The 20301-nt window shown below is 40.6% G+C and overlaps 1 protein-coding gene across 1 annotated transcript in view; it reads left to right on the top strand.

Annotated features, from left to right (window-relative positions):
- Positions 1–19503, top strand: part of galt (galactose-1-phosphate uridylyltransferase) — a 24242-nt gene extending 4739 nt beyond the window's left edge. The window contains exons 6-11 of the mRNA XM_079235171.1: positions 1052–1108; positions 6332–6454; positions 11286–11418; positions 12982–13065; positions 18592–18746; positions 18948–19503. Coding sequence (XP_079091297.1) covers positions 1052–1108; positions 6332–6454; positions 11286–11418; positions 12982–13065; positions 18592–18746; positions 18948–19046 — 651 coding nt within the window. The 3' untranslated portion in view covers positions 19047–19503. The remainder of the gene's footprint in view (positions 1–1051; positions 1109–6331; positions 6455–11285; positions 11419–12981; positions 13066–18591; positions 18747–18947) is intronic.
- The last annotated feature ends 798 nt before the right edge of the window (positions 19504–20301 follow it).

The following is a 20301-nucleotide window of genomic DNA, read 5'->3' on the forward strand; positions in this document are numbered from 1 at the left end:
TTCATCACATCTTATTAGGTATACAGAGTGAGCCAGAGCTGTAAAAGTAAAGCACGATGGTTGCTGAAGTGATCCAAAATCCCAAACTCAATTGATTCATATTGCTTTAAATAGCTTCTGCTTAAGCTCCACATGTCAGCTTTTAACTTCTGTAGCGCAGCAAGCGATTGGTGATTCCTAACTAATGCTCTTTTGGACTTATGTCCAATGTCTTTTTTGTTTGTTTACACAGTCTTCCTTTTTCCTTTTTTATAAATCAAAAATCTTTTGGTATATAGCTATTATTTCAACACGCTCAAATGGCCAGTCACAAATCATTAGCTTCCTCAGGAACAGTGACCTCCCAAAAGATATGACTAGTGTGGGCGTTGTAAAGTATCAACATTATATTTACATTTACAGTATATTGACATTCCCAGTATTAGCCACTGAGCCACAGGGACGACTGTGGCAGGGTCGTCCTTCAATCAGAGGATCGGCGGTTCGATCCCCGGCTCCGCTAGCCCATGTCGATGTGTCCTTGAGCAAGACACTTAACCCTAAATTGCTCCCGTAGCTGCGCCTACGGTGTATGCATGTTAGATAGTCCTGATGTGGCATCTTGCATGGTAGCTCCTCTCATCAGTGGGTGAATGTCCTCTGTAAAGCGTCTTTTGAGTATTCAGAAAAGCGCTATATCAAATCAAAGTATTATTTTTAAAGATCGAGCTCAAATTATGCATTTCTGGACCAGGCCCATTCTGTTTACTTGTATGGTGATACGGTAGCGGTTGGTAGCTTATGCTATTGTCAAATCAAAACTCCTTCCTGAGATCGAAACAAAACATGCGAGTGCAGACATCTTTTGAAGTGTCCAAGAGCAAGGCACTGAATCTTTGAGTCCCCTAAATATTCTCAAGAAACAGACCAATGCATACTTAGCCGCAGGGGAATTGAAGCAGTACAGAACAACCGAATATCATCTTTATGTCATCTTCATCCACAAGGATTTAGTTAGTCACTCCACATATGAATTAAAAAGTCAATTTCCCTCTCATTTTCTGTTTTTTAGATCTTTGAGAACAAAGGAGCTATGATGGGCTGTTCAAATCCACATCCTCACTGTCAGGTAGGAAAATGCACAGACGCATAAACACACAGGGTAATCGTTTCACTCGCCTGCATGCGCTAATGCGGAAAAAAAACACGAGCGAGTTCAACGACATGAGTTACTCACTTGTCCTTGAAGAGAGAATATAAAGTTCAGGGATACATGCATGCATTCACACAAACACCAGCCACCTCTTTCAAAAAGGCCCTTTGGAGGTGCAGCAATCGACATGAAATAAAATGCTTTCATCATATGAGCACAACACGATTTTGTGTCACCGGTCTAATTTGCACATCGCCGATGCCGTCGTATCAGATTCACGATGGCAAATGAAGTTTGCGTGTGTTAAAAAGGGCTCGCTGGTTTTGAGCCAGACACGTCTCAACATAGAAAAGCTTTTTGATTGACTCTTTATTCACAAATCTCCAATTACTCAAGTGCCGTTGTCACATTTGAGTTTTTTTGAAATGCACAATCACGTCTATGTTACTGTGTGAGTGTTTTCTTGTCTTTTCATGTCTGCCTACTCTGTAAGGTGATTCAGACAAAACCAACTGCACTTCAACAGTGTGATGTTGAGAACAATCGGGAGCGAGAATAAAAAAAAAAAACACGGAAGACTGGTTCTTGTAGACGGAGTGATGTGTTGAATTCTAAACCACAATGCTTTTGTCAATATGGTCAATATAATATGTCAGCTTTCCAAACAGTGAAATGGGCCTATCAGAGACAGACATCCTGGTTATCAGCCAGAGAATGATACACAAGTCACTGGAAGTCCATGTATTTTACTGCAGCACTGAGAAGGATATATATTGCTAGATATATATATATATATATATATATATATATATATATATATATATATATATATATATATATATATGATATTGCCTTCTCATTTGATCAGGGAAGCTGCTGAGTGAACCGTTATGTCAATTAAGCACGTAAGCACATTTAAATGTAGATAAAGACAGGGAGAATACAACACGGTAAACAGATCAAACACTTCAGGTTTCAGACGTAGTGAGTCTTTCCTCAGGGTCCTGATAGTTTGACCAAAAACTAAACTGCCTCCCAATACCTAAAGCTCACATATTAACAGGGCATACCTCATTCACAAAATATCGCAGTATTGCTTTAAGAATAGTGTCTTAATAATTCACTGCAGAAAAAAAAGTTGCCTGAGGTGAGGAGCTCTTAAAAGAGTCAATGTAACTTAACATTCCTGCAGATGTTTTTATTGATGAGTTCATACTCTCTGGTTGACCAATAACATTTCAAATCATCAGGCTTTTGGAGTACCGGTTAAAGGAATTTCTGCCAATCCCTGCTGAATCTGTGCTGTAATATACACATTTACAGCAGAGGGCAGTATGTGACCTCAGATAATAACATGGTTTTCACACACTGTATCATCAGGTACTTCAGAAAGTTGCAGTAAGAAAGTAGAGGAAGATACTATACTACTAAGATGGTCAAAGTGTTGTTTGTACTTTTATTACAATTCCAAGATAAAAAATGTGCCTTCTTAAAATTATTATAACATTATTTTTGTATTATTACGAAAGAGTTTCAGAGACAAACTCTAATCTGGATCCAGTCTTTGATGACGCTATTTAAAAGTTTGATCAGTTTTGTTTCTTTTTTCCTGCAGTCCAGATTCCCCCCTTTTTTTTTTTTCTGTAGACATCAAAGTCGAGGAAAAAGAGAGTAAATGTGTGCGTGTACAGCCAGGCAACCCCTCCAGGCCAGAACGCAAGAAGAGTAGATCTAAAACTTTGAAGAATAACGAACAGAAAATGTTAATCGTGTTCTGCAGGCATCGTTGCTTCTGATAACGTTGGTCTCAGAGGGACAGAGCTGTATGTATTTTCATCGGAGTGGTGGAAGGAAAAACGTATGCCCCTGGAATAGTAATAGTCTTTTTTCATGTGAGGGATCCAAACTGTATTAATTCTGCGAGGTGATCATTCATCTCACAAGCGAACAGTTATGGAGTTACTAGTTACTCCCAAAGTATCGCCGGTCTTTCAATCTTCAGAGTTCTGTCTTGTGGGAACAGATTATATGCTTTGCTTTTCTCTCGTGCCGTTAGCTTTGCTTTTTTTTCTCTCTAACATTTCTCTGAGAATCAACAGTCGGCTGCCGGATAGATGAGAGATCCGGGGTGTACAAATAGAGCCACACGTGCACGGATGTAGGCGTGCACGCACACTATCACACATGCCCCGAGGCATGCAGATGTACAGTATTTACACACTAACCGTGTTGTCTCTCTCTCTCTCTCTCTCTCTCTCCCTCTCTCTCTCTCTCTCTCTCTCTGTCATTCTCGGATCACGATCATAAACACGGCGCAGCCTTTAGCCAATATTCAAAAGTCATTGGTGTTAACATCATGCTCGGCTGGTTTCTGCTCCAGTTGCAATAATTGTGTTCTTACCAAAGGGCAAAAAAAAGAAAAAGCTAACAGACATGAATAATTCTCAGTTTTCTTGCGGATTATTTTGCATTGCATTTGCTATCTAGACCCACGACAATACAGTCATTTAGAAGCAAGGCCAACAGGACACTCATAGATTACCTCGGAATTAAAAAGAAATGACAAAGCTGCTTGATCATCAAGAGGACCTTGTTTCCCCCGATGAAGTTGATCCAGTTTCTTTTGCCCTCAGTTGTAATGAAGGAAGCCGGTGATGGTGTGATTTCTCCATTCTGCATTCTGGTTAAAAACGTGAAGTTTAATCAGAAAATAATTTGCCGTGCAGCCTGAAGCAATGGTCAAAAAGCAGCACAGAATGCCTCTAATCATTACTCTATTCATGCGATGGAATGTTATAATTGGAAAAATCTACTCCTGGTGACACAAATATGTTACTTTCAGATTTTTTTTTTTACTTTAATAGGCCTAAAAGCTCAATAAAAATGAAGGTCAAAGGGTCCAGAAATACCCTCTGTAAAGCAGTTGACATTAATGCCTCGCCCATACAATATGTACAAATAATGAAAATGAACCAAAGTAGAGGCCAAAAAAAAGACCAGTGTTCATTAGTAAACACACACAAACGGCTTTGCTCCTCAGTGCAGCAATAACTAAATCAATATTCTGGTGAAGGTCTCACTCATCAGAGCAAGAATATATATATTTAGTTTGGCATCCCTGCATTTAATTGTGTCCATTAGTTTAGATGCTAATTGCAACAAACTGATATGTAAAATACCTCCTTTTCAAAACCCCGCCGACTGTTATCCCAGGTACCGATTCATCATGCAGCAGTGAGTGAGTTAGTTATGCGTTAGAGTCATTTGGCCCTCCTTACCTGCTTCTACAGCCATTAAAATACCATTGAGTGCAAACATAAATAATCTGAATGTCTGTCAAGACGCTCACTGTTCTCCATAAAGAGCTTTCTGAAATGCCGTTGAAGTACATTATGGAGCTAATTCCGCGGCCAAGAAGCGTTTTCTCCGAAGCGTTGATTGAAACTACAGTGTCGTAACGCAGATGAATGTTTTCCTCAAATGAAATGACCTGCAGCATCTCATCGGTTTCAGAGCGTCAAACTGTCGGTTGTCTTCGGGGATGTTTACCGTTTCAATCAAAGCGAATAGCGAGCAGCTCGTTGAGGGTGAATACCGCCCGACACAGAGAGCCGGTTGGTGGCTGATGAGAGGGAAGTCTCAACATCAAAACAGCTGTTTAAAAAAAAAAAAAAAGGATCATCAAAATCAGGAAGCCATTTTCATCAGTGAGTGTGTTTCTGTCTCTATGGGCCTCATGTTCAGCCGTTGGGCTGGTTAGCTATAATGTTTGACACCATACCATTACAGTAAAAGCCGGGTTACAAGCCGCTACTACCTTCGGTGGTTGTCCCCGCTGTAGCAAGCCAGCGCTGCTGCTAGCCTCCCCGCTGCTGCTGCTACTGCCCCCGGCTCGACGCCCGACTGGTTGTCGGGGAACTCCCGAGAGATAGTGGAGAGCTAGCTAGGTTTTCGGTGGGGTGTGACAAATTCCCCACCAAAAATGGAGGGAGGCTACAAAGGAAAATATCATGACTGAGAAGGTGTCACTGTGGGAGACACGGGTCATAAAACAGCATTATGACCCGTCCATGTGCATCTAGGTTCAATATTATTCCAATCAAAGTCCTTGAAGTCATTCTTCTTCTCTATAACCTTTAATACCCTCACATATTTAAGCAATAAGGTACGAGAGGCAGTACTGTATCGTCAATAATGTACTGTTCAAGGGTGTTGTTAGGCCCTCCGCTGCGCGTCAGGCTGGCAAACCCTTGAACTGTACCTTAGTACAGTCGAGTACCTTATTGCTTTTATAATACGGTTACCTGCGACTTTATAAATAGTAATAGTAAGCTCCCTTTTAGCACAAAATAGTTGTCGCCACCAAACGTAGAGAAAATAGTCCCGTATGTGTATGGCGGCAACCATACATATACAGTACTATTTTCATTGTCACACATACGGGACTATAAATCTGACTACACCCGTATTATAATATTCATTAAGAGTTAAACTTTTAGAAAATCTGCTTTTCAGGACTTTGTGGGTGTGGTTTGGTCAGATTTTATTGGCAGTGACCTGACATCGTAGGAAACAGCAAAATAACTGGCGTCACAATTTGAGTAAAATATTGCCAAGACACCTTTTTCTAACTCATCTCTGCCCGCTTCAGACCAGTGACACAAGTGACAACAAAAAAACACAGAAAATGTGTCCTAAAATACCTGCAGCTCTTCCAATTTTTGGCGTGTGTTCATGTCCCAACACTCTCAGTAAGAAGCTGATTGAGAAAATGTGTTTTCTGAGCCCGAGCATGGAGCCTTGCTGTTCACTGTGATAAAGACCCATCTCAATGACGCTTTAGTGTCTGCAAGTTGATTTGCACACTGTAGTGAAATAAATGAAAGCCAGTGGCTGCAGGGGAGAACAGGTTCATCAATCTAAAAAGCCTGAATGGGAAAAGCACATTAAACTCACTTTTGAATCCAAGAAATCTGTGCACCTGTGAAACTTTTTTTTTTTTTTTATAGTATTGATGCATTACTCTATTTAAAATGAATGAGTTCATTTGGAATTACAGAAGGGGAGAAGTGGGCAGATTGCTTATTACACCTTTTATTTTCTAATCAGAGGGTAGAACACATACATAGATAACTCCCAGGTTTTAGATTTCTGTTATGTCTCATCATCATCTTCTGTCTGACTCCTGTTGTATTTTAGGTGTGGGCCAGCAGCTTCCTTCCTAATGAGCCGGCTCTGTCAGACCGCTGTCAGAGAGCCTACCATCAGAAACACGGAGAACCGCTGCTGCTGCAATACGCCAAACAAGAGGCTGAGAAAAAGGTACAAATATGAACGCACATGCAAATAATGTCTAAAAGGAAAGCAACATTTTGCCCTCAGAGGCGTGTAATGTATTCGCCCTTGGTGTCGCCTCGTTTGATTTTAATTTTTAACAGTCATACAGAGAAGGCAGTTTTGTTTCCTTCATTTCTTTTTTCCATTTATGTTGAAGTTTTAAGTGCTGAACATTTTAATTAAATTAAACTTTGTTGAGTATGGCTACATGGTTGCCTTTTCTTAAATAAACAATGTGTAACTTACATTATAAGTTAGCGTAAAAACTAATACAAAGTTAGTTTAAGTGTTAAACATTTAGTCTTAGAATTCTTGTTAGAATAGTCCAGGAAATATCTTCTTCAACATATGCATCATAGGAAGACATGCGTCAAATCCGGCGTCCCAGACTATACAGAGGCAGTCACATTAAATCAAACAATAATACATGGCATGTTTTGATGAAATTAAGTGCTTATTTTGAATGGCCCAGTTGATTACCTCACTGAAATTTTGATTTGATGACCATGACAAATATCGTGAATGGTGATGGGGAAGTTATTTTAGCTGACTGCTTAAAAAAAAAACTAACTATGAGATTTATGCAAAATGGTGACATCGTATTTTGCTCACCGTGACTACCCTCATTGCCTCTCCACCTTTTCCCGACATGTTTCTCTCTTCATCTTACTTTTTTTATTTTTATTTTCTCCCACATTCGGCCTGCCTTTCAGTCAGCGAAGCGTGTCATTGGACAGCAGAGATGCTCATTAGCATAATGCTGCGTCATCCATCTTTAACCTGTGCGAAGATTAAGGGGTGAAAAAAAAAAATCACGACTGTCTGCATTTGAGTGATTTCCCATTTGTGTGTGTGTGTGTGTGTGTGTGTGTGGAGCATCACTGCAGTAACCACAGATGAAAGGGTCTAATGCAACCCTAACCCTGAGCGCATTTAGCGTGTTGGCAAATATCTGATTAGTGAGCAGAGATTTTGGTGGAATCCGTGAAGGAATCTCGACACCAGAATTAAACTTGACGGAGCCGTGACGTCTTCACTTCGCTTCCTGGAGCCGAGAAAGAGATGTCTCACTTATGCCGCTTTGTTATTACACTACACGTCCAACTCTTCTGGATGCTGGGTTCCCCTTGTGTCTGTAAGCCAATCCAATGTGCTGCCAGTTTATGTTATCCAAATGTGATTAACATGTAGCATTTTATCACTTTACCTTTTAGACTTCCACCTCAAAGTCGTCCTTTGAGTAGAAAAGTTGGAACAGATTGCACGTTTTTTTGTTATTTAGGTATAGGAGGATTATTTGAAGTCAATTTATCACCTCTCTTCCCATGTTGATTGTGCTGTGTGTTCAGTGTTATCCAAGGGTTTCCTTATTATTATGATTATTTAGTGTTTGTTCATACTGCCGACTAGGTGTGTGTGTGTGTGTGTGTGTGTGTGTGTGTGTGTGTGTGTGTGTGTGTGTGTGTGTGTGTGTGTGTGTGTGTGTGTGTGTGTGTGTGTGTGTGTGTGTGGGAGAGCAAGAGAGAGGAGATAGCATTAAGGTTTCAAGAAGAGCAGAGTAGACACTTGAATCTCCTAGACAGCTGCTCATGGGGACTGACCTTTATAAAATCAGAGTGGAAGTGTGTGTGTGTGTGTGTGTGTGTGTCTTTTGCTCCTGTCTCCGTGACCCGAGGTTAGGACCGTAAATTGGCACACTGCAGTGTTTGGAGCAGTTTGAATTGGGGTTCGGCTCTCTGGTGACACTCTTGACTTTGAAACCCAAACTTTCTAAGCTAATTGAATGAACCTCTTAGGGATTTGCGGTCTGTGAGGTGTCTGTTTTAGGACGTCCTCCATCTCTCTTTCTCTTCACTCCACCCCTCCTCCTCTTCATCAATCTTCCCCCTCCATCCTGGTTCTCTTTCATTCTTTCTGTCTCAATTCGGCTCCTTTATAATCCTGTTAAGGGCAGCAGAGAACAGATATGCTGGGAAGAAGAGTGGGAGGAAGTTTGAGATTGAAGTAGAGAAGGCTGTGTAAAATTGTTAGAAGGAAGTTTGCTATGTTAAGTCAATATTTTGAACATAAAATGCTCTTCATAATGGCATTGCTAAACACTTTAAAGATACACATATCATTAATACAATTTCCTCCTTTTCATCCTTTCCTCACTTATAAAAAAAAATATCTGTTGAAAAGGAAGCTTTAGTCAAAGTGTTATTGCACCAGGCGTTAAGTAGAATCCTATACTGCAAGTGAAGTTCATTAGGAGTCAGATGGACTACTCTTAGTTTTAAACATCACAGCATTCCCAGAAGATGCCTTAATTATGCACTAATGCCTGGACAAGTTTGTTCAAACCTCTGGGAGATTCATGGGCAAGGATGCCCAAACACTCTCTCTTTGCTTTGGTGTCTGATTACTGCGAACAATTATTTATTTATATATATATATATATATATATATATATATATATATATATATATATATATATATATATATATATATATAATTGTTCGTTATAATTGTTCGTTATTTTTTTTTTTTTTTTTTTTTTTTTTTTTTTTTTGTACATTTTAATTAGTTTACTGTCACCATTCTGCCCAACACATGTTCAGTCTATAAACTTCTTGCTCGACACATATTCCAGAGTTATGCTGCAATTTACAGGAACCTACTGGACTCCATGTTCCAGGCGGTAGATTCATTTGTCTTGACAGTTAAAATGATAAAGTGCACGAACATTTTTATCTCATGTCGGTCATACAGTCTATAAAAGATCAACACGTTATTTAGCACTACGGCTATGTAGCTAGCATGATTGATTGACGAGTGCTCCACAACTTTAAACGTGTTACGGAAAATATTGCTATGGATTTGCTGCAGTAATGTGAAGGGGCGGAGCTAAACGTCCCATCTCGGCCATGCCTCTAACAAACTGGCAAAGCTCACTGCTTTTGGCACATTTACTGTACAGTTCAGTTTCACCACTCTGTCACCAGTAGCAGCAGGACGCTCTTTTCAGAAAATGAATTAATAAACTGTATGCTACAGCACTAGACAACAAACACACACAGTCATCAGCTAGCTGAGCATGTAGCAGCGAAATAACCGCTTTATTCTCTCAGGAGTTGGTGAAGGCCAAAAGGAAACAATTTGACTCAATTTGACTCAATTATCAGGCGGTCAAAAGCACACAAATGCTAAGGTGGCTAAGGTGGCCGTCTGTGTGTAAACGGGCTGTTTGCGTAACAACTTTACGAGGTGATTATCTGTCAGGACGTAGTATTTCTCAGCTTGTTGTGAGGTTCTTCTGCCCCCAAGTGGCCAAAAAAAAATAAAAAATCAAGTCAGCTTTAGGAACTACGCTCTACGGTCGTTTCACCCTGCTGCAAATTGTTGTTTCTGCTCCGAGGCCTTGACACAGCAGACTTTCTATTTCACTACGTAATCAGACTGAGGCATACAGGGAGTTGTGTTTGGGAATACATGTTGACATGCGGTTACTGGAAATCTAATTCGAGGTAAAACAACGGAGAGAGAGAGAGAGAAATCGTGCGTGGTGATTTTGGGATTAGTATGAAGCTGACTGTCCCTACTGCGGCTGTTCAGCACACACACAAACACACACAGCTAATCTATTTCTGATGAAATGTAATACCAAGGTCGGGGCGTGTTTGTGCCCACTCATCAGCTTGTTAAATCTCAGCTTCTGACACATTCTGCATTTAAACAGTTTATGGTAATAAAGCGTTCGTTCAGCCACTGACCTGTTTTATAACCATTTTGAACTCCGTTTGTTGTAAAGTAAGAGCGTGCTGCGTCAACCTCTACACAGTTTTCCTTGTCTTTATTCGTGTGATTCTGGTCTCAACGCATGTTGTGAGGTGACTTATGAAGCCAAAGCGGTCTGAACATGGTTGTGTGTTTACTGGCTGGTATAAGTGTGTGTTCATTATAACTAATTGGGGTAGATGTTTGTAAAGTATAGTCGTTTCATCAACATTCAGCTTTGAAATCGTTTACAGTAATTAGCCGAAAGACTGGAATAAAGCGCAGACATTAGTGAAGGATTCAAAGAAAGAAGAACAGGAGACGTTGCCGGTCAAGTGGAGCAGATGGTTCTGAGACCAGCCGTCCTCTCTCATGTGGAATATGAGGTTTTGATGAATTAATTATCTGCTTAGATGGCTCTAACTGTTTTTTTAAGGATTGTTCAAGGAGCTCAACCAGCTGACTGATGCTCATTACAGCTGCTCAGATTGCATACACAGATTTTAGATTTTCCAGGTCAGGTTCATTGGCTCCAATACGTTTTACAAATTCCAAATAAGTTTAGAAACAGAAGTTAACTCAACAATGCTTAATTTCAAGTAGAAATCTGTGATAAAATAAATAAATGAATGTAAATAATTCATCCTCTGGGAACCATGAATGTCTGTACAAGTGTTTTGGCAAACCATCCAGTAGATGTTTTTTTTAGGCATTTCAGCTGCTGTTTGAGCCTCCCTGTCTATTCTCAAAGCTTGCAACTTAACCGGCTTCAGTCCGTCAACCTGTTGGCCATGAACCTAATAATAATATATATGTCTATGTACCATACCTTTTGAGACAAATAAAGTCAACCACTTCAGGTAATTTGGAGTAATGTGCATCGTTGCAATGTCATGTGTCTTTGAGTTATGTTCTATGAATCTGGAACAGAACCTGACTTTATAAATCAGTGTTTTTGACTTTTCTAGAAAAAAAATCTGTTTAGCATAAACACAATAATATGGACACAATATTACTTCCCTGCATATTCAAAAACGTGTAAATTGTGTCTCTTCTGTAGGAGCGCGTGGTGGTGGAGACTTCTGATTGGCTGGCGGTGGTTCCGTATTGGGCAACGTGGCCCTACCAAACGCTGTTGTTACCACGGAGACATGTCCTCAGGATCAATGACCTGACCACAGAGGAGAGGGAGGGTGAGTTTAGAAGACACGGCAGTGAGTGACGGAGGGAGCGCTGAGCTAATTAAGATTAAAGGGGACTCAGAGGGGAACTGCAGGTTTGCTTCCTGACCAAGGGGCCTCCTGTGTCTGTGTGTGTGTGTGTGTGTGTGTGTGTGTGTGTGTGTGTGTGTGTGTGTGTGTGTGTGTGTGTGTGAGTGTGAGAGAGATCTCCTATGTTCCTTCACAGTTCAAATCAGCTCAATAAGATATAAAACTTCAAATGATTTACATCCAAAACCTTCTTACGGTGTGGGCCAAAGTTTAAATAATTGGATGCTAGTTATGAATGGATGATGTCTGAGTTCAAGCATGTCTTCGTAGCTAACAATATGCTAACTCAAGCTGCTACATAGTAGATTATGGTGGTTGTATGTATTTGCAGCCCGTCAACCTTCCCTCTATCAAATAGTTTATAAAGCAACACAGCGCTTTGTTGATTGTTAAATAAATGAGTTATTGACTGTCGTTCAGATGACTCAAGTAGATGATGTTGTTGTTGTTGTTGTTGCTGCTGCCTGAGAACTCATTATCTTAAGGTCGAGGAGAACTTGTGAGATTACATCCCATTCCCTCTCAAGGACAAACACCACTGCATCTGTGAATCAGCTACTGGCTCATTTGGAAGACTTCTGTTGACAGCCGAGAGTCTGTTTAGCTGATCGAGCTTCTGCGTGGTGACGGAGTGAAGCCGAAGGAATAACGACAAGACGGATCGGTGGGACAGGTGTCTTCTGAGGCTCAGTGCGTTACCGCTGCATCACACTATAATCAACACAGACGAACTGTCAGCTGGGCCCGCGGACATTTTAAACAACAGGTGGATTTGTTGAGTCGAGCGACTGACGCGGGGATGTTGATGATTATTTTATCAACTGATCACCAAAATCAAGGAGATCAATCAAGAGTGGATCAACCAAACCAAACATGGTCAAAGTTTTCTCAACATTGTTCGTGTATCACGAGGACATACGTTTGGAGTATTTTCAGCTTGTTTTATGATGTGACAGAAATAGCACAGTGAAAGCTGTCTTGTTGGAAGTTTAAATACAGCTTTACATCAAACCCCATTACAGCTTTTGACATTTTAGATAAACATAGATTTTCTTATTGTCTTAAATATAATCCAGATCAGTTTTTAAAGAATGGGTTGAACTTTGTTCTAAGGTTGTTGTGTTCTGCAAAAAAACCCTCAAAATTGCACAGAATCATTATGTTCAGTGTGTATTCTGAATTTTGTTTGGCCATTTGTTGAAAAATGAGAATGTTGATGAATTGTTTTGAACAGTGTGTCTATTTAATTGATAATTCAAATACTCAATGTATTTGGTGTTGTAAATGTTCCCAATACAGAATTCAAAATTGATTTGGGTTGAGCTGTAAATGCCGCATAACATGCCTTTTTTTAACGTATAAGCTTAGATTAATCAATCGATGCATATTTAGTTGCAGGTGATCAAGTAAGGAACACACTTCAATCCCTAATTTGATCACTACCCTCCTCACTGTCCTCCTGCTTTCTGTCCGTCTGTTCATCAGGTCTGGCTGACGTCATGAAGCGACTGCTGACCAAGTATGACAATCTGTTTGAGATCTCTTTCCCCTACTCCATGGGCTGGCACGGTAAGACAAAGGAGTGGGAGGGTTGACAAGAAAAAAAAGTTTCAATGACAATGATAATATTTAAAGTTGCTTCTGTAAAGCGACAGAAGGAGAGCGGCACAGATGGTCGGGAAAGATTAAAGATAATTTTAATCTAAATACATAAAAATCTGTGGATGGATTGGAACACAAATACTGATACAAACTGGAGGCTGTTCACATATCAGGCCAGCCGGGAACAAATTAACTTTGTCACTCTGATATATGACTGAGCTCCATTTCCATTGTCTGCAAAAGTCATGAAATATGTGAAGCTGAGTCACAGTTGAGATTTTAAACAGATTTAGTAGTACCACGTGTTTTTCGTCTCGCGTCTAACTTTACAATAGGTCGCATCATCCACCAACATGGCATTGATATCACAGGAATGTTGATTAGCTCGTCCAATGTCATTAGAAAGACGTGTGTCGATTAGGATGCAGAGTGTGTTCCTCACAGATTTGATCACTCTTGTTGCGTTTCAATCATCTCTGCTGTAATAAATTGACAAATGAGAAATCCTCAGCTTTGATGTCACCCACTTTGTACCACTTCAATGCACACTCATGACACATCACCTTACATCATGTTTTTTACATATATAATCAGGAGGAAAAGCGTGAATTCACATCGATTAAGAGCCCTCGTGGTGTAATTCTGTTTTTTACCATCAGCTAAAGTATCATCGGGAAACAAAAACAAAGCTGTTGCATGACGGCAGGGTTAACTAGTTGTTATGAGCATATAATGGCTTATTTAACATCTGCATTCATTTGGTGTTGTGTCTCTTTCCAGCTGATGAATATTAAAATCAATATGCACTCTCCTTTTTAGCTCATTTTTGGTCTCCTCATGAGGGAAATACCGTGCTCTTTAGCAGCTAAATGCAGTTCCATAGCGGCTTGCTAACATTCGTGGATGGTATCATATGCTGGGAGGGAATTGTACGTTGGGTTTTTAGAGCTTGTTTAAATGTGTTATCCCTGTTGCTGAGAGTGTTGAGATCCAAAACAGTAAAGTGGTGGGCCATAAAACCCAAAATAATGAGCTGAAAGATGCTAAAACACCATGTAGAGCTAAGAGGAACTACAGAATGAGGATAATCTGTCACCAAGAGCGACACCTTTCCCATTACACAGCCATATGATCCATTGCTGATGTAGAACTATTGATTAGAGCATAATGTGTATTTTTTCAAAGAGCTTTCGATTTTAGATTATACTGCTTCATGCATTGTATATGCAAATACTTTCTACACCACACTATGTTGAAGTTTAGGTTTCCCTTTTCAATGTTTGCTGCAGGTTCTCATCTTCAGCGTGCAGCTTAACCAGTTTTGACCTTCACAGTCTGGATCCTGCGCCCACTCTCCTGTGGTTACCGTCTCTTTTGCACTCAGTCAGAGGAAATGAAAAGAAACGGTAACAAGAAGTGAATAAGCACGCAAATTACCTTTTTCATTCTGTCATTCTGACAGAACATGCAGAGAGACGAAACACATTTGCAAAGATCTCCAATGGTGAAATCCAAAATCCAAAACATTTATTTAAAAATACCTCACGCCACAACAGTCGAGTAGTAATTTCCGTTTAACTGTAGTGTTTAATTGGCTGTGAAGAAGCAGCTTGCACAAAACACACAAAGACCGTACGCTTTATATTAAAGAGAGGCGTTTGCCACCGAGGCAGCTGTTCCTCTTGTGAATCTGATATTCACCTGGACTGAGACGGAGAGGGAGATGAGAGAAAGCCACTGTGAGCATTGGCAGACAAACTCTTTGCAGCGGGATCAAACTGGAACAAAAAGGGGGGCAGAGTGCGGTGATGCGATGACGGATGTGTGACAGGACGGAGAGCCGTGTCAACACGACCGAGCGGTCAGAGGGATCCTCGTAGAAGCGAAAGGTTGCAGGTTCAACCCCTGCAGCCGGAAACCTCAATGAGGCATTCTCATTCAGAGTGATGTCCCGTCTGGGAAGATAGACGCTGCAGCATGGATCTAGATGCACTACCAAGACAACTTGCACACATGCTTTACAGGGAGGGTGTATACCTGTTTCTCGCCAAGTGCCGATCACTTTAAGAACCCTTGCGGTGAAGACGTTCTCGTTTCTTCTGTTGTTTTGTCTCCATTCCGCTCTTCCATTCCCTAATGGTGCGCTTTTTCATCTTCCATGAACAGCCTCAAGCCAGTGAGGTGTGCACATCATGACTAACAACAAGGTTGAAGTTAATCTTGTTTTATTTGGTCCACAGCTCCGTAGTCAGGAAGAGACTAATCCAAATTAAAGTTGGTGACAATTTGTATCGATTGTTTCGTCTCAGATCCATTGTGGAGAGATCACCTGGGTCCCTCACAAGCGGCTTTTTTTATTTGTTTTTGCGAGGCAGCTCACATTAAAGATTTTCAAAAAGGAAGATGATGCTCTCAAACTGTAGTGTGGAGAAGAGGACAAAGGGCATGAGAGGACACAGACATTCACTGGCTTTCTTCATGTTATTTGATCAGATATCACATCTTTGAAGTAAAATCTCGGTCTAAAGTTGCCTGTGGTGAAGGCCCCTACAGATCTTGTCTTAAGTTTTGGCTTTAATCTTGTGTGCGTTTCATTTTTATAGATGGCTACAAAGTCAAAGGCCGTGTTACAGCAATTTCTTGAAGGTTATACGCAGGCAGGTAGTTGGTTATTTTCTGTGGCAAAGGAAATTATTATTTCTTTTTTACAAGGCTGGCGGAGAAATGTTGGAAAACATCTGCCAAAGAGGTGCTTACAAGTGGTGAGCACACCATTGAAATTCGGCCATTATAGTACCTCCATCAGGATAATGTCACCGAACCAGTGTTTGATGTTATTGTTACAGCACAGTGTGGCATAGATGTTCCAGTTCTTGGTAAAATGTAAATCGTGTTGCTTGTTGATGCTCTAAAACTCTAGTTTAACACATTTCACATATAGCATCCTGTGAGGTATGGATCTTTTAGTTTAATATGCCAACTGTAATGTAAGCGCTTAAATATTTACTGAATTACTTTATTACTTACAACTGTTGCAACAAATTGTTTTCTACTCTATTCTTACAAATGATGGAATATGCTCAATATTTTTCTTCTTTTTTTAAAATTGGCAAAAGGACCTTAAACTCTCCAAACAATAGTGTTATTTTAACCTCATCAAGGGGGATTAAGGGAAAAGAGACTGCTGGGATTATAGCTGATGTGCTTTGGCGAGTTTACACACAGCGAGTCTGTCACACATAGAAATGCTGCACACACTGACCATCTCATTTGGAAACACACTCATATTCATAGACACACACACACAGACCTGGCTTACATAATGAGTTGCCTTATCTCCCCATCTGTGTTGGCGCTTTATTCGGGTTCATTTCGGAGCAGCCAGCTTTTATTTTGGGCCAGGCTTATTAGTGTCAGTGTGGGGATAGACGTGGTTGGATGGTGTTTGAGTCACCTGGGAAATCATGGATTAGATCAAGCTACCTGCTTACTCCTTCAGGAGAGAGAGAGAGAGAGAGAGAGAGAGAGAGAGAGAGAGAGAGAGAGAGAGAGAGAGAGAGAGAGAGAGAGAGAGAGAGAGAGAGAGAGAGAGAGAGAGAGAGAGAGAGGAGAGAGAGAGAGAGAGAGAGAGAGAGAGAGAGAGAGAGAGAGAAATATTTGTACGTTTAAATTCATTCTAAAATACGCACTCTTATATGCTTGCACGCGTGCAGCAGAACAAACACACCCAAACATATTTAAAAGTGCGTAATTGTCTCCTAATAGGAGCATCTGTTTCTCTTCATTCCTTATCTAGTGTGTGATTAGCCGCCATTGTAAGGAAACGGTCGCTCTTATTGTGGATACATTGTCTCTTTGATTCTGTTTTTGAATGGCTTTTTTAAAAGAGAGATAGTTCTAATTCTACGTCTAATCCCCCATCAGATCAGAAAGCATCGCAGGCAACAAAGAAGGTATTTAAATGTCGCAAATCACTTTGGTAATGCCCCTCTTAAAAGAGTATTGATCGCGTTGTGCGATAATGCAATTTTTCATGCACTAATCTGCAGGTTTTGTCAAAGAAATGGTGATAAAAAAAGCTTCCACAGAGGAAACGAGAGATTTCTGGATGTTAAGCATGAAAATGATGTGAACATAATGCTGCGGGCCGTCATCCCATCTCAACCCAGTTTAACGCCTCACATTTCAACTCACTTTTGCCCTACTGGGGGCTCTATCCTCCCTGTCCTTGATTTAGACAAATAAAAACTCTTAAAAGCCTTACACGTGGGGAAATTAAGAAACATTTGTCACTTGGCCAATTTGCACATTTTGTGTTGGTCACACAAACTAAACACCACAAACTCCAAGCCCTTTAGCCAAACCACCGAAGCCCAAACCGTTGCTTTCATCGCCGACAGTTTAATACTGATGCTTTCATTTAGAATACAAACACCTGTGCCAGTGGTGCCTGGTGATACTGTCCAGTTAGCAGAATTTAGTAGACCCCTCGCCCGCTAATCAGAGCAGAGAATTCTCAGTGGCCGTGATATAAAACAATCTCTGAAAGAATGGATCAGCGGTTCCTCCTCATAGAAAGTACTTTATCACTTTAAAACCGTTATTTATTTTTTATTGCACTTGTAAGATTATTGCTCTGTTGCCCACAGAGTCAACACCGGCTGCTTCTTTAATTTGTCCTGCTAGCTACCTGATAGCTGCTGTCTGCTCTGCAGCTTAAAGGCGCTAATGAGCAGAGGGGCTTGTTCGTGTGGTGTGTATGGCGGGGAGATAAATGAGTGTGTTGTGTCCTGGCCATGCGTATCCTTAATTAGCCTTCAGCGTTTGATTGTGCCGTCGTTCTGTTTGCGTCCGTGTGTTTACCTATCCTCCAGTTCTGCAGAAACATTGAGCACATTTAAATATCGAGTACACATTCGTAAAATTTGACTTCCATCAGGGAGACGTTTTGTCGCTATGGTTACCTTACCTTACCTTATATACCTTATGGTTACTTTAATACAACGTTTCAACAGTTGACAGGAAAAAATGCACGGTGTCCTTTTCCGTCTCCTCAGTTTCACTAGACAATCGCAAATATGGAATATTTAAAGACCGTAAAACCCTCAACCCATCTGCTGGATAATCCTTGCAGACTCGGCGTGAACACACACAATAGCAGAGCTAGGGAAGCTAAACCTGAATCGTTATAGAGTTAAAATCATGGCGGGAAACGCTTCTTTCATCTCTGCTGGTGCCACGGAGTGGAATAAACTGCCTCTCGCCATTAGGGCGGTGCAGAACCCACAAGCCTTTAATGGAAAAAAGGTCAATTAGAGGCCTCTAGATAACATCTCCAAAGAAGGACATGGGCATGTTTGTCTGTAAGTGGATTGTTGCGCTCGGATGGATTGGAAGTTTTGGTCTAATAAACTAAACCGTAACCTGAGATGACATGGCTGAGTAAAGCTGGCTCTGTGTCTCAAGTCTAATGTCTCGCCTCTCCTCATTCAGGAGCCCCGACTGGCCCCCACTTAACGGAAGACAACTCTCACTGGCAGCTTCATGCGCACTACTACCCTCCTCTGCTGCGGTCAGCTACAGTGAAGAAGTTCATGGTGGGGTATGAGATGCTTGCCCAGGAGCAGAGGGACCTCACCCCTGAACAGGTGAATATTGTAAAATGCACATGTGCAAACCCATCTTTTGGGCAGTGCATAGTTACTCATTAATTCTACTGATGTTAGGTGGTAAAGATTAAAATGGGGAGGTTTGAGATGTGATGCTGAGGGGTTTGTTTTAAAAAGCTGATCCTGCACAGCATACTAATTATATTGCTCAACCAAGATTGCGTGTTCTTGCATTTGTAGGCTGCTGAGAAGCTAAGGAACCTACCAGAAGAACACTACAGAACCAGAGAGAACCTGGAAAAGGGTGGAGGAACAGAGAAAGGAAAAGAAGGAAAGTGAAATGTGTAATGTTTAGAAAAAAAGGGGGAAGTACAGCTTTATTTAAACCACAGAATTATTTTTTGGAAATATACGACAGACGCAATGTTTTTGTTTTTTAAGTACTGTGAAAATGACATTTAAATATGACATGTAACGTGCCTGAAGACATGCAACGTGTTGAAGGGATTTAAGATATTCTTACTTGTACAATATATATGTATGTATTTTATATGTGTGTACATAAAGCTGGTACTGGGCTCCTTACTATAATCATGAAATGGACCCCGAAGTAAATTTGCAATCAAACTCCTAATCCATGTTTTAGGGAGATAATGGGAGAACATTATTTTGTTTTCCCCGCTTTCCCTTCTTTCGAAATTAAACAAACTGTGTTTGTTGTTTCGTTTTGATAGAAGCCTTTCGACCACAGAGCTTTTTCCTACCAACAACACAAGGAGTTGTTTGTGATTCAAATGAATGCCTTTTGTTTCTTGTGAATGTTCTCACATGGAAAATAAATCATTCTTGAAGTAGTTAACTGTTTCACCGCTTTCAGCCTCAAACGGTTTGACAGTTTTTATTTAATGTAGAACAATGATTTAACGGACACAATGTCGCCAGAAAACCGAAGAAGATCGAGAGCATTGTTATTGAATATGAAAACACCATAATTCTTAAAACCCTGATATTACAGATGGAACGTATGTAAAACTAAAGGCATAATGCCTGGTGTACTCTGTTGTATGCACACTACACTACTGCACTGACAAATGTGATAAATACGCATATTTGACACTACGCCTGCCAATGGGAGACGCAAAACGACCCTGAATCATAAGTATTTGACAAAGAAGTGGTTTGGGGCTCTGGAGTTTGAATATTTCAGCACCAAGGAGAGAGACACTGCCTTTGAAAAGCAGATGCATGACTAATGACCTGGTCTAGACATACTGTCTCAGAATGGATCTGTCCAACACACTGACAGGAGGCCATGCTGCGGTGTACAAAACAGAGCAGTATAGACTTCACATGTCGTTTTAATCTCCTACGTGGGTGCGTGTAAACGGGCGGTTCATTCTAATTACTTTTTTGGAATGAAATACTTCTAAAATTAGATTCTTGAATATCAGCTGTTTCTAGAAAGATGTATGAAGGGAAATCAAAAACTCCTTAACTAATAACAGACCTAAGGGATGACTAGGAGTGTGTAAGGGTGGGCAAAGACCCAGTGAGCTCGAGGATTCATGTGGTTTGAGATACTTGCGTCATTCAA

The sequence above is a fragment of the Taurulus bubalis genome, assembly GCF_910589615.1.
Source record: "Taurulus bubalis genome assembly, chromosome: 19".
Taxonomy (NCBI): domain Eukaryota; kingdom Metazoa; phylum Chordata; class Actinopteri; order Perciformes; family Cottidae; genus Taurulus; species Taurulus bubalis.